General features: G+C 43.0%; 1 protein-coding gene across 1 annotated transcript in view; it reads left to right on the top strand.

Annotated features, from left to right (window-relative positions):
• The first annotated feature begins 993 nt into the window (after positions 1-993).
• Positions 994-11,630, top strand: part of SLC35D1 (solute carrier family 35 member D1) — a 50,294-nt gene continuing 39,657 nt past the window's right edge. Inside the window, exons 1-8 of the mRNA XM_080920741.1 lie at positions 994-1,805; positions 2,425-2,458; positions 2,560-2,646; positions 3,312-3,379; positions 5,049-5,120; positions 5,848-5,916; positions 8,148-8,250; positions 11,293-11,385. Of these exons, the coding sequence (XP_080776867.1) occupies positions 1,603-1,805; positions 2,425-2,458; positions 2,560-2,646; positions 3,312-3,379; positions 5,049-5,120; positions 5,848-5,916; positions 8,148-8,250; positions 11,293-11,385 (729 nt within the window). The 5' untranslated portion in view covers positions 994-1,602. The remainder of the gene's footprint in view (positions 1,806-2,424; positions 2,459-2,559; positions 2,647-3,311; positions 3,380-5,048; positions 5,121-5,847; positions 5,917-8,147; positions 8,251-11,292; positions 11,386-11,630) is intronic.

The raw sequence follows: 11,630 nt of genomic DNA, 5'->3' as shown, positions 1-11,630 counted from the left end.
ACACAGAAAACAGGTAATGTTTTTGCCCAAAAGGGAGGGGCATTATAAAAGGGAAGTAAAGAGAAATGTGAACTTTGTTGTTAATTAGCTATAACTCAGGACAGGGGAGAAGCTGGGCATCTGGAAGTGTGGGGAGAGGAGGTTGCCAGCAGTTAAGAGCACCATGCTGGCTGCCAGGAATTCCAGTTCTGATACACGTTACATTGTAAATTGAACACATTACGTAACTGACATAAGCCATGGCAAATGGGTAAATACTGTGTGACTGCTCATCTATGCAATACGTAGAATAGTCAAATTCACAGAGATTGAGAGCAGAACACGGGTCATGAGGAGAGTAGAGAACAGGAAATGATTGCTTAGTTCCCAGAAGAGTTTTCATCTAACATGGTGAAATGTTCTGGGGAGGGTGATAGTTACACATCCAAGGATTAAAACAATAAACTGTTATTTTTACCACAGTTAGAAAAAAAGAAACTTAAGAGGATGGAAAATTTGGGGAAATAATTTAAAACATTCTAAAATAGGAATGTAATGTCCTTGCTTAGACAGGTATTCTTGTGTGGCAGCACTGTGTGAAGGAAACAGGGCTGGGTTTACACAACAGACCACCCAAACCGCCTAAGAGCACAGGGAAGTTTTCAGAGTCCTAGAACAGGAAAATCTTTTAAGTTCCAAACACCTTGTTCTTTTTAACCAGTCCACGGGTGGCTTACTGCAGCACTTAACTTTCCACCCACCCACTCTTGCCGTTTCTGGATATGTCAGCTAAAACAGACAAGCAAATGACAAGGAAAAGAATTTCAGAAGTGTGCGAAGTCTCACTGGGCCGAATGAAATCTTTATTTACTGCTGAATCACATTTGATACCTTGTTTGAAGTTTGACCCCCTGCAAGTGAGGTGGAAAAAGAGCATTCATTCGGGATAGCTGAGGATGCAATGAATGGGGGGGGTATCACTTTGACACCAGCCACATTAGGGAGCAGAGAGGGAGCTCTAGGCTTGCAGCCCGGGCTCCCGCAGAGCTCACGCTCCCCGCGGGGGGACCCAGGGCGCGTTCGTGCGCAGGCGCAACACTGTGCTTGCCCGCCCGGTTCAGTGGTCCCCGGGTAGTGTGTCCCCGGCTGCTCCCGAAGCCCAAGCCGGGTCCCCAGCTCCTCTCCAGCCCCAGCCCGGCCGAACCAACCCCCGGCCTTTCCCTGACCCGGGGAGGCACCATGGCAGGGCAAAGTCCCCAAGGGTGTGAACCCCAGTGTCCCAACCCCTGGGCGGGGACGGGCGGCGGCAGTGCGGGGAGCTGTGGCCAGCACCGCCCGCGAAGCCCAGCCGCGAGCCGCCGGGTCTCTCCCGAGCCTCCGCCGCCACGCTAGGCCCGCACCGCGGAGCCCCCGGCGCTCGGAGCCCGCGTCCCGCACGGCCAGGCCCGCTCCCGGAGCCCGGACACCGCCACGCCCGCGTCCCGCATCGCCAGGCCCGCGCTCCTCCGCGTCCCACACCGCCAGGCCCGTGTTGCGCCGCGCTCCGCACCGCCAGGCCCAGACCCCCGCCTCCCGGCTCGCCCGCAGGCCCGCGCCTCAGCCGCCGCCACGGCCGCCGCCGCCATGGCGGAAGTCCACAGACGTCAGCATGCTCCGGTTAAAGGAGAAGCCCCCGCGAAATCCTCCACACACAGAGATGAGGAGGAGCTGGGGATGGCGCCGGCCGAAACGCTAACGGTGTTCCTCAAGCTGCTGGCCGCCGGTTTCTACGGCGTGAGCTCCTTCCTTATCGTGGTGGTCAACAAGAGCGTGCTCACCAACTACAGGTGGCCGGGCTCGGCGGGCGGCGGCTGAGGCGCGGCGGGCAGGGACCGGGGTTCGAGCCCACCGGGGACGCCCTGGGCCGCGCTCTCCGCCGCGCCGGCCAGGGCTGGGGGTCGGGGGGACACGACGAGGCCTGTGCCCAGGAACTAGCGACCCGCGCGGCTGACAGCCCCGGGACCGGCGCGGCCGCACGCCCACGCGCTGTCGCCGCTGTCACTGGGACTCCAGGGCAGCAGTTTGTGCGTGCGTGCGTGTGTGTGTGTGTGTGTGTGTGTGTGTGTGTGTGTGTGTGTGTGTGTGTCCAAGACTTACTTAAAAGATTTAAAAGGAGATCTCCACGGCTTAACTTTCTGGAAAAATCTGTTGCAGGAAGCCGAAGGGAATTGTAAAAAAAAAAAAAAACAGAACAAGTCGAGACAAGTGGTCGCCCTGGGCTACAAAATCTAAGATAAAAAAAAAAAAGGACTTTTTTTTTTTTTTTTTTTTTTTAATTGGAGGGGCAGGCAATGGTGTGGACTGAATCAGAATGCATTTTAAGGCTGTCAGTTTGAAAGTTGAATTCCCTGTGCTCTGAGGACTCCTGGCTGTTTTTAACCCCCGTTTTCTTTACCTCTTTTGTAGATTTCCATCCTCGCTATGTGTTGGACTTGGCCAGGTTAGTTGGAATCTTGGGCATCCCGTGGTCTGTGTTGTCAGAAGTTCTGTGTGTGTCTTTCTATGCAGAACAGTGCATCTGTGTGTGTTCTCTGTTTGCAGATGGTGGCCACAGTAGCGGTTCTCTGGGTGGGAAAGGCACTCAGAGTAGTCAAGTTTCCTGACTTTGACAGAAATGTACCTCGAAAGGTAAAAGTGAGAAAGAAGGGATACGTTATTTTATAAAAAGGAGCCATTCTGTGGCTTATGGATGGAAAAAAAAATTAGTGTCTTGAGTATTTAAAAATGCAGTCTAGCTCCAACCCTAGTCTATAAGCACATATAGCAAAACTAGAGAATACAGGCCACAGCAAATTCAAGAGAAGTGCTAATGGCTCTTGAAAATGAATATTAAAAAAAAAAGCCTTCTGTTTTGATTAAGGAGTTTCTGGGAGCAAATCTACCCACTTTAGTCACGATCATCTTCTGGTTTCATTATTTGCTTTTTATTTTTTGGAGGTTGGGGTGGGGGGTGTTTTTATATTCTTCTCTATGATTCTGTGAGACTCCATGTGAGGCTGGAATGTTTCTGTGTCTCAGACTCAAATAGTACCAAATTTTCAAGCAAGTGATGTTTCTGCCTGACATGGTTGATCGTGCTCATATTTCTGTCTCCTTTCTTCCTGTCATCCCTTCTTCCAAGGATAGTTGATGTTGTTTTCATGTTTCATGGGGGTCAGTGCTGTTTGAAGGAGCTAATCTTAATGTTTCAAGTGGAAAGAATTTGACTGTATAAACAGAGCTGTTTCTGTTTGGAAGGACTTTGCTGTCAATGTCCTTATTATTGAGCTACATTACTCTTTTCACTTTTCCAGACGTTTCCACTACCTCTACTATATTTTGGGAACCAAATCACGGGACTGTTCAGCACAAAGAAACTGAAGTATGGAAAACCTTATTTTTCTAGTGGGGTTAAAATAATGTAATTTTAAAGTTAAATGTCTTGTACATTACAATTGAGTATGGCAGGGGTGTATGGGGGGAGGGGTGTGGAGGTGAAGGGTTTAAAACACCAGGAAGTTTCCACTATCAAATAATGAAGTCTGAACCTAAAGTTTTCGTTACAAGTTGTTTATTTGAAGCCAAGGAATAAATTTTGTTCCTATCTTACTTCTCACTTGATATTAGAAGTGTTGAAATATTATCAGTGGTGCAATAGATTTTCATTATTTTTGCAGATCTGCTATGGAGGAAGATTTTTTTTTTCTCCCCAGATAGGATCTTACTTTGTAGTCATGGATGACCTGTAACCCAGACTGGCCTTGAGTCTGTGGCACTCCACGTGCCTGTGTCTCCAGAATGCTGCCCTCGTGTCTGGTTTGGGATTTTTACGTCTATAATATAGTTCATAAACACTGTATATTTTAAGTGTGCTCCAAGCAGCAGATCAGACGATGGACATTAGAATTTCCACAGGATCCCTTGTAACATGGAGCAGTTGGAGTCAGATGGAATCTTGACATGATTAGCTCGTCAGCTGGAAAGCCGTTCACTTTAGAAAGAAGCGGTAGCTCTACTCTGGCAAAATCACACATCCTCTTATCTCCTAGTTCTTGGCGTCTGACCTTGTGGTGGTGTATGTGGTAAATACACAGGGAGAATAGTTTAGGTGACACCTACGGGAACTGAATGAAGCCCGGACATACTACATGATTGTAAGCACTGAGGGGTGGGGCTGAAGAGATGGTTCAAGGGCACTGGCTGTCCATCTGGAGGACCCAGGTTCAGTGCCCAGTATTCAAACCAGGCAGTTTACTGGAGACCCAGCACTTTTCTGGCCTCTTCAGACATCTTCACTAGCATGCACATGCCCACACATATGTATGTAAAATTAGAAATAAAATCTAAGAACAAGTCAGAATGGAGATATATGATTTTGTTTCTCCTTTTTAATATATGTATTTTTAACCGCATTCGTCACAGGAAGGGAATCCTTTTCCATCTCATTGTGTACTAGGAAGGACGTGCAGGCCTACTACAGAGTGCTGCTTGTACTAGATTTACTTTAAAAAGTCTACTGTCGTCCATGCATGCATTCTCACTCTGACTTTGATTGCCAGACAAGTAGAAAGCATTCAGGAGCGACGTACATTCAGAAATTCTTATAAGAGGCTGGATGTTTGATTAGTGCAAGCACACTGCTCTAAGGTTTAAAAGAACATCCATAAAACTGTTTCATGGATAAGATTTTCATCAACATTTTCTTAATGGTATAGAGGTTAAAAATGGAAGTCAGTCCAATGAGGATGAAAACCTTCCATATTAAAGACTCATGTGGCTGTGGTCAGGGTATTTACATAATTATCAGAGTGAAACTTAAAAACATATGTTATAAGCCTGTGATAATAGATGCAGAATGGTTTTATCATTTTGTAGTTAATGCTTTAAAGGCTTTTAAAAAGAAAAAAATTTCTCCAGGGCAATAAGGGTAATCAGTACGGAACATGCATGCAGTCAGGAGATGAGCATTGTTTGAAGCTGCCGATTCTCGAACCTTCATTTACAGTTGCATACATTTAAGCTTCAGCTTGCCTCCTTGTTTCTCTTTGCAGCCTGCCCATGTTCACAGTTCTCAGAAGGTTCTCCATTCTGTTTACAATGTTTGCTGAAGGTGCTCTGCTCAAGTGAGTTCCACTTGTGATATATTGTCCTGTCTATAACGTTGATAACCTTAGTTATGTGCATGTGTTTATCGGGTGGGTGTATGCCCCATGTTTGGTTGTCTGAGGCCAGAAGAAAGTGTTGAATTTCCCATAGCTGAAGTTTTATAGGTAATGGTGAGAAGCATCACATGGGTGCTAGGAATCTAACTCATGAGCCATCTCTCCACCTTGAAAAGATCCAGCATATATGAGAGATTAAATTATCCATCCTGCTTCTACTTTAAGTCTTGGAAAACTTAAGCAGGCTGATTGCCTTGCTGTCAGTCTAATGTAACAGAGAAGGTTACAGATCACAGCTGGATGTTTGCTGAACATGGGATGTGCTGTCTCTGTGTCTGTTGCTGCCATTGGGCAGAGGCAGCTCAGACTTCTAGGTGTAATGCTTAAATATATCTGTGTCTTTTACTGCAGACACATGTGACTTTTTATACTTAATTAACATTGACATAGAAATTCCAACTCAGCAAAAATAAACAAATGGTAAGAATAAGAGATAAGTGGATATAGTTCATTCTATAACAAAAGGAGTTTTTACTTTTATCTCTTAAATGTCTAGCTCCTTGCAAATATTTCAAATGTGATTCTATTTGTCTTTTTTAAAGAAAGCATTTCCCATTTTCTGTCATTGATGTAAAATGGATCTCCATGGACAAAGTCACATGTGTGTATATTTAAAATTGTTTTGTAGGAAGACTTTCTCTTGGGGTATTAAGATGACTGTATTTGCAATGATCATTGGAGCCTTCGTAGCTGCTAGGTAAGATGGGCATATAGAGCTTGTGTTTTAATTATCAATGGTTATTAATAATACATTTTGAGCATCTTTGAAAACTACTCAGAAGATTTCAAACATTAAATCTCTTAGGCTGTATTAGATCAAAGCTAGTGAGATAGAGATTAGGGGATTCCTAAAGTCAAAGTATGAAATTTAGCATCTGATGTTGTCTTCTGATTGCTGACCACATACCACATGCCTCACAGTATATTTAGCACTGACACATTTGTGTCTCTCAGTTCTGAGAGATACAACTTTTCCCTTTTATAATCAAAGAAACTCAATCTTCTGTAACTCCTAAGGGTTACAACGAGTAAGCAGCAGGGCTAGAAACAGTCTGTCTGAAACCAGGTCTGTGATTTTATAACATCTTAATTCTTTCACTTTGTTTGTTATTACGGACAGTGACGTCTACCCTTTTATGAGAGGAGAGAGGACACTGAACCCTCTTCCCTTGTGGAAAAGGGTAGAAGCATCCTTCATTTGTCCTTCCTTAGGACAAACCACAGGTGTCATGACGTGGTTACTCTATTATTCTTGAAACTTTTCCCATTTGGAGGAGACATAAAGCCCTGGTACACTTTTAAAATGAAAAAAAAAGGATTACCCCTATTTGATTACTGAAGATTGTAAACATTTATAGACAGGAAGAAGGAAAGGCAGGCAGGCATGGTAAAATTATATACCCAAAGACTGGACGTTGAAGTTATGTCTAGAAGCCTTCTAGACATGCTACCCAGCTTGGGTGTGTATATACATTTACTAATGCTTCACAGTTATTTTTTTGGAAGTCCACTGTACTTCTTTGGTTCATTAATTAATCATGCTTTTCATCATGTGCCTATGGTATGAGTACATGTAGTGAGGGTGTAGAAATCAAACTCTAGTTTACATTAAGTCTCCAAGTGAAATTCCAGTCTCTTTTTAAAAATATTTTTATTACATTTAGTTATTTTGTGTGTGTGCATATGTGCCACAGCAAACATGTACAGAGGTTAGAGGACAGCTTGTGGCAATCTGTTCTCTTTTCCCCATGTGGGTACTGGGAATAGGAAGATCATCAGGCTTAATGGCCAGTACCTGTCTAGAAGAGCTATCCTGCGGACACTGGCATTTCATTCTTTAAAAAAACAAAAAAATAAAACGCAGTAACAGCACTGGTTCCTGGAATTCAGCTGCACAGGACTGCCTTTCCCTCCGTGTTGCCCTGTTCCTTTGAGAAAAATTTGATGTTAGCCACCTACCTTTCTTAGAGGTGCCACACTAAACCTGGTGTATTTTAAAATAGTTCCTCCATGCCAGTGAGAACAAAAATTGTACCAAACAGCAGAGCCTCCCTGAGTCTCGCTTTGACCTGAAGTTGCAGTGGCTTAAAGGGCTTCTTTCACAACTGCATCTATGAGTGTGTAGTGTCTTTCCAGAGCCAGAGCGCATGAGGGTGTGAGATTACACTGCAGGGTGTACTCCGTCAGATTTTCATCCGGATTTTCCATTTACTGAGTTCTTGTGATAATCGCGTTAGTAAGCTGTAGGGACCTTGTTCTGATCTCTCTGGTTATGCCTTGTCCCTCCATTGAGCAGCCATTTAACAACTTAACTTCTTAGTATTTGCTTATGCACTCTTATGGTTTGATATCAGAACTGTCACTATGCTTCAGAAATTCCACCAAGTGACAAATTAATATTTTATGTGAATCTTAGAAAAAAATGACTTATTCACAGCTTCATTCTTTGGCTTCCTAATGTTTGAGACCAATGCCTTCTGCTATCACAGATGGTAATGATAAATTTGGTTGCTTTTGTCTGATTTTGACTTTAAAGCAGTATACAATGAACCAAAATAATCATTATTTTGTGTGTGTGAGGATTGTTTGAGGAAGACTATCAGCTATGTAGCCCAAGTTGTCCTGGAGCTCTGTCTATAGCCCCCACTGGCCTTAGCCAGTTACCCCCCTGCATCAGCCTCCTAAGTGCTGCTGTGGCAGATGTTGCCATGGCTACATGATTGACTCTTTGTGGTGGCATGTATAAGCATGCATGTTTCTCTTAAAATTAACAAATGTGGCCAGGTCTTAGGAAATTCTGGGAACTGCTAAAATGCATGAGGTCTACCTAGATGAGAACATATTCTTGAAAGTACTTTGGTTCAGATCTGTTTGAAATTAACTGCATATTTTTTAAGGTGATCTTAAAGTGTTGCTTATGTTCGGCAGCTCTGACTTGGCCTTTGATCTGGAAGGATATGTTTTTATTTTGATCAATGATGTTCTGACAGCAGCAAATGGTGCATACGTGAAACAGAAGTTAGATTCAAAAGTAAGTAGCACTCTACATCTTTGTCATTGGATGCTCACAGATGGTGGGAAACTGGAATAAAGAAACATTCTTAGGGGCTGGAGAGATGGCTCAGTGGTTAAGAGCACGAACTGCTCTTCCAGAAATCCTGAGTTCAATTCCCAGCAACCACATAGTGACTCACAACCATCTGGAATGGGATCTGATGCCCTCTTCTGGTGTCTGAAGACAACGACAGTGTACTCACATGCATGAAATAAAGAAATCTTTAAAAAAGAAAGAAAGAAATGTACTTAGGAGAGTTGGAAGAACATAGGCACTCTCTGAAGGTATTCTGTATGTGTTCATGCTAATATAGTAAATTTATGATTGCAAGGCACTGTGGCTAATGCCTGGAGTCTCAGCACTCAGGTAATTGAGGCAGGAGGATATCACTGTGTTCAAAATCTGCCAGGGCTACATAATGAGGCCATCCTGGGCTGTAGAGTAAAACACTATCTCAAACAAAAAACCAAAAAAATAAGAAAACAAAACGATGATGAAATCTCTTTTAAGTCAAATTAGGTTGTAATGCTGGCTTTTCTAGAAGGAGGTGTGTAAATGTTGACTTAGAATAAAGTAGGAGAAGAAATATTCACAGAGAAAATGTCTTCATGGTTACGGTTATATTCTAGAAGACTCAGTGAGGGGCCTCGGGTGAGAAAGAAGTACAGGGACATTTGGGCAGTTGGCCAGTGAGTGCTGGGAGAGGCTGTGGGAAGGATGACTTTGAGTGCTAGGGTGTGCTGGGCCTGCCCTCAGAGAGCACTGAAGTCCTGGGCCCAGGCCTCAGCTTCTTGCCTTGCATTGGCAGTGAGCACACAACTGCTTTCCACAGTACTCTTGCTTGCTCTCATCTTCTACATAGAGACACATTCAGTTGCAACTTACATCAGTCCAGACTTGTAGAAACCAGGTGTTTGAGGCCTGTGTTGTTGGCTGCATTATAAGATTAAGTTACTATAAGAAAATAGCTATCTGGATTTCTGCTTCTTTGTCATAGAGCTCTTAGTGAAGGAGTTCTCCTCAATTTCCTAATGGGCCTTTCGAGGATTCACATCAATATTCATCTCAGATGGCACTTTGTTGTTCCTGAGCAGTTGATATGTGCTTATCTCGTAACTGAATCTTGTAACTGACATGTGTTCCTGCTTCTACTTATCTTAGTAAGATGGCCTTACCCATTTGGTTTCTTGTCTGTTCTAGTTTGTGTAGAGTATTTCTGAAATTACTTTAAGTATATTTTGGGGCTCAGATGACAGGTTAAAAACAAAATCCTGTTCAAGAGTGGTGGACTTGTGTGGATTCCTGGCAGTTATTTTGAGGTCATTTCCAGTTGGCCAGGATTTTGCCTCTCCCCCAGAAGAGAAGAGCACAGGCTGTGCGGCTGTCAGCTGTGTGACTGGCTTCCTTATTCTTAGCAGGTTTTTGTTGTTTGTTTGGTTCCTCCACTAAAGACACTACAAATGTTTTGCTCACACTTTCTTTAAAGCCCCTGCTAACCTCCACTTGCTACTTGGTGTCTATGTGATGATATCATTTTATCTGAAGTTACTAGTAACCATTTCTTATCCTTTTTAAAAAGGAAAGATAGCAGTTTGGCCTTACACTGATGTTACCTTTAGCTCATTTGCTATTGCACAAAGTGGATACTAAGGCCTGTTCCACACTGAACCAGCATCCTCAGGTCTCTGGAGCCCAACTGCCCAACAGAGGCTTCTGTGATGATAGGTACTATCTCTGTTCTCATTACAGACATGGCTTCTGGGAATGGGAAAGGTGATTGGTATATCTGAGAAACTAAACTAGTGGTTTTGTGTAATGTAATTGAATTAGCTAGGCTAATGACTACTGTTTTGGACATCATTGTTTAGAATATATCCCAAAACCTAGAAGAAAATAAAGGTTTCTGAGTATTTTAGTCTTTGAAGAGATCTCTTCAGTTCCACACTTGGAAATGGCTATGGCTAACTTGTATTAAAACTCTAAGCTTATTTACAGGTTTGGAGTATAGCTAAGTTGATTTTTTTGGAGTTAGGTTTGAAAATTAATTAATTTTGAGATATAATCTTACTGTGCAGCCCTGGATGTCTAGAACTTGCTACATAGAGTAAAATAAACTTGAACTCCTGAGTGCTGGAATTAAAGGCATGTGCTATCATGCCCAATGTAGCTTAGCCATGTATTGCATTTCTGACATGCATGAAGCCCTTGGTTTAGTCTCTAGTACCACATGAGGCAGATGAGTCCCAGAAATCTACAGTTGTAGGCACAGATCAGAAGGTCAGCTTCATCCTCAACTATAAAGTGAGTCTGAAAGCAGCCTGAGATGTGTGAGCATCTGCCTAAATAAATAAATGAATAAATAAATAGATAAATTAGGGAACAAATGAATGAATGAATAAATGAATCTGCATGTGATAGCAACACTGTAATCCCAGCACTCAGGAGTCCTGAACCAAGACAATGGTGAGTTCAAGTCTAGCCTGTGCTATATAGTGAGATCTGGTATTAGAACAACTTGTGGTGTCATAGAGATTGACATTGAAAGTCATTAGAATGGAAAGAGAGAAACCAAGAGTGTTGGCATTTGTGGTACATGGATAGTGTCTGTACTTGTGCCCTGCATAACCTCTGCTCTAGCCTAGGTTGTGCTCTGTGTCATGCACAGCTGCTGCCAGGGTCATGCCGTCTCACGGTTGGCCTTTTCCTGGCATCACACAGAGGCACATTGTTCCATTGAGACTTACCTGTTACTTGGTTTAGCCTGGGGCCAGTATGGCCACACTGAGATGGCGTTAGTAAATCAGAACTGTAACTTCAGGGCTGCTTATAATTATGAGCCAGTCAGCTTTAGTCCTGTGACAAAGAGACCCGGGGCTGTATTTCAGACTTAAATGCAGTTATTTAACTTTAAAAGTCACCCCACATTATTTATATACATATGTAATTGGAATAGTAATCTCTTTATGTTGAAATATACCTATCTTCTAGAACCAACTGAAATACTTGTTTATCATCTAGGAGCTGGGAAAATATGGTCTGCTCTATTACAATGCACTGTTCATGATTCTGCCCACCCTGGCCATTGCGTATTTCACAGGAGATGCACAGAAGGTAGGCCTTTGTAATTATGGCTATTTACTCACTGTTTATGATAGAAAAAGATAGACTTTTGGGTTGTTAGAAAGAAGCATGCTTGTTAAGTGACCACAGAATTTACTCTAAGAATTTACTCTTTAGATCTTTAGCCTGCTGATGCCATGCTAACCTCTCTTCTTGGTATAAGCATTTTAAATATTAAAATGGCTTAAAATAGCTCTCTGTGCCAGTACAGAAAAAGAATGCTTACATTAAAACAT

The sequence above is a fragment of the Micromys minutus genome (genome assembly GCF_963924665.1).
Source record: "Micromys minutus genome assembly, chromosome: 9".
Lineage (NCBI taxonomy): Eukaryota > Metazoa > Chordata > Mammalia > Rodentia > Muridae > Micromys > Micromys minutus.
Note: the sequence above shows the minus strand (reverse complement) of the source record. Positions and strands in the feature narration are given on the sequence as shown.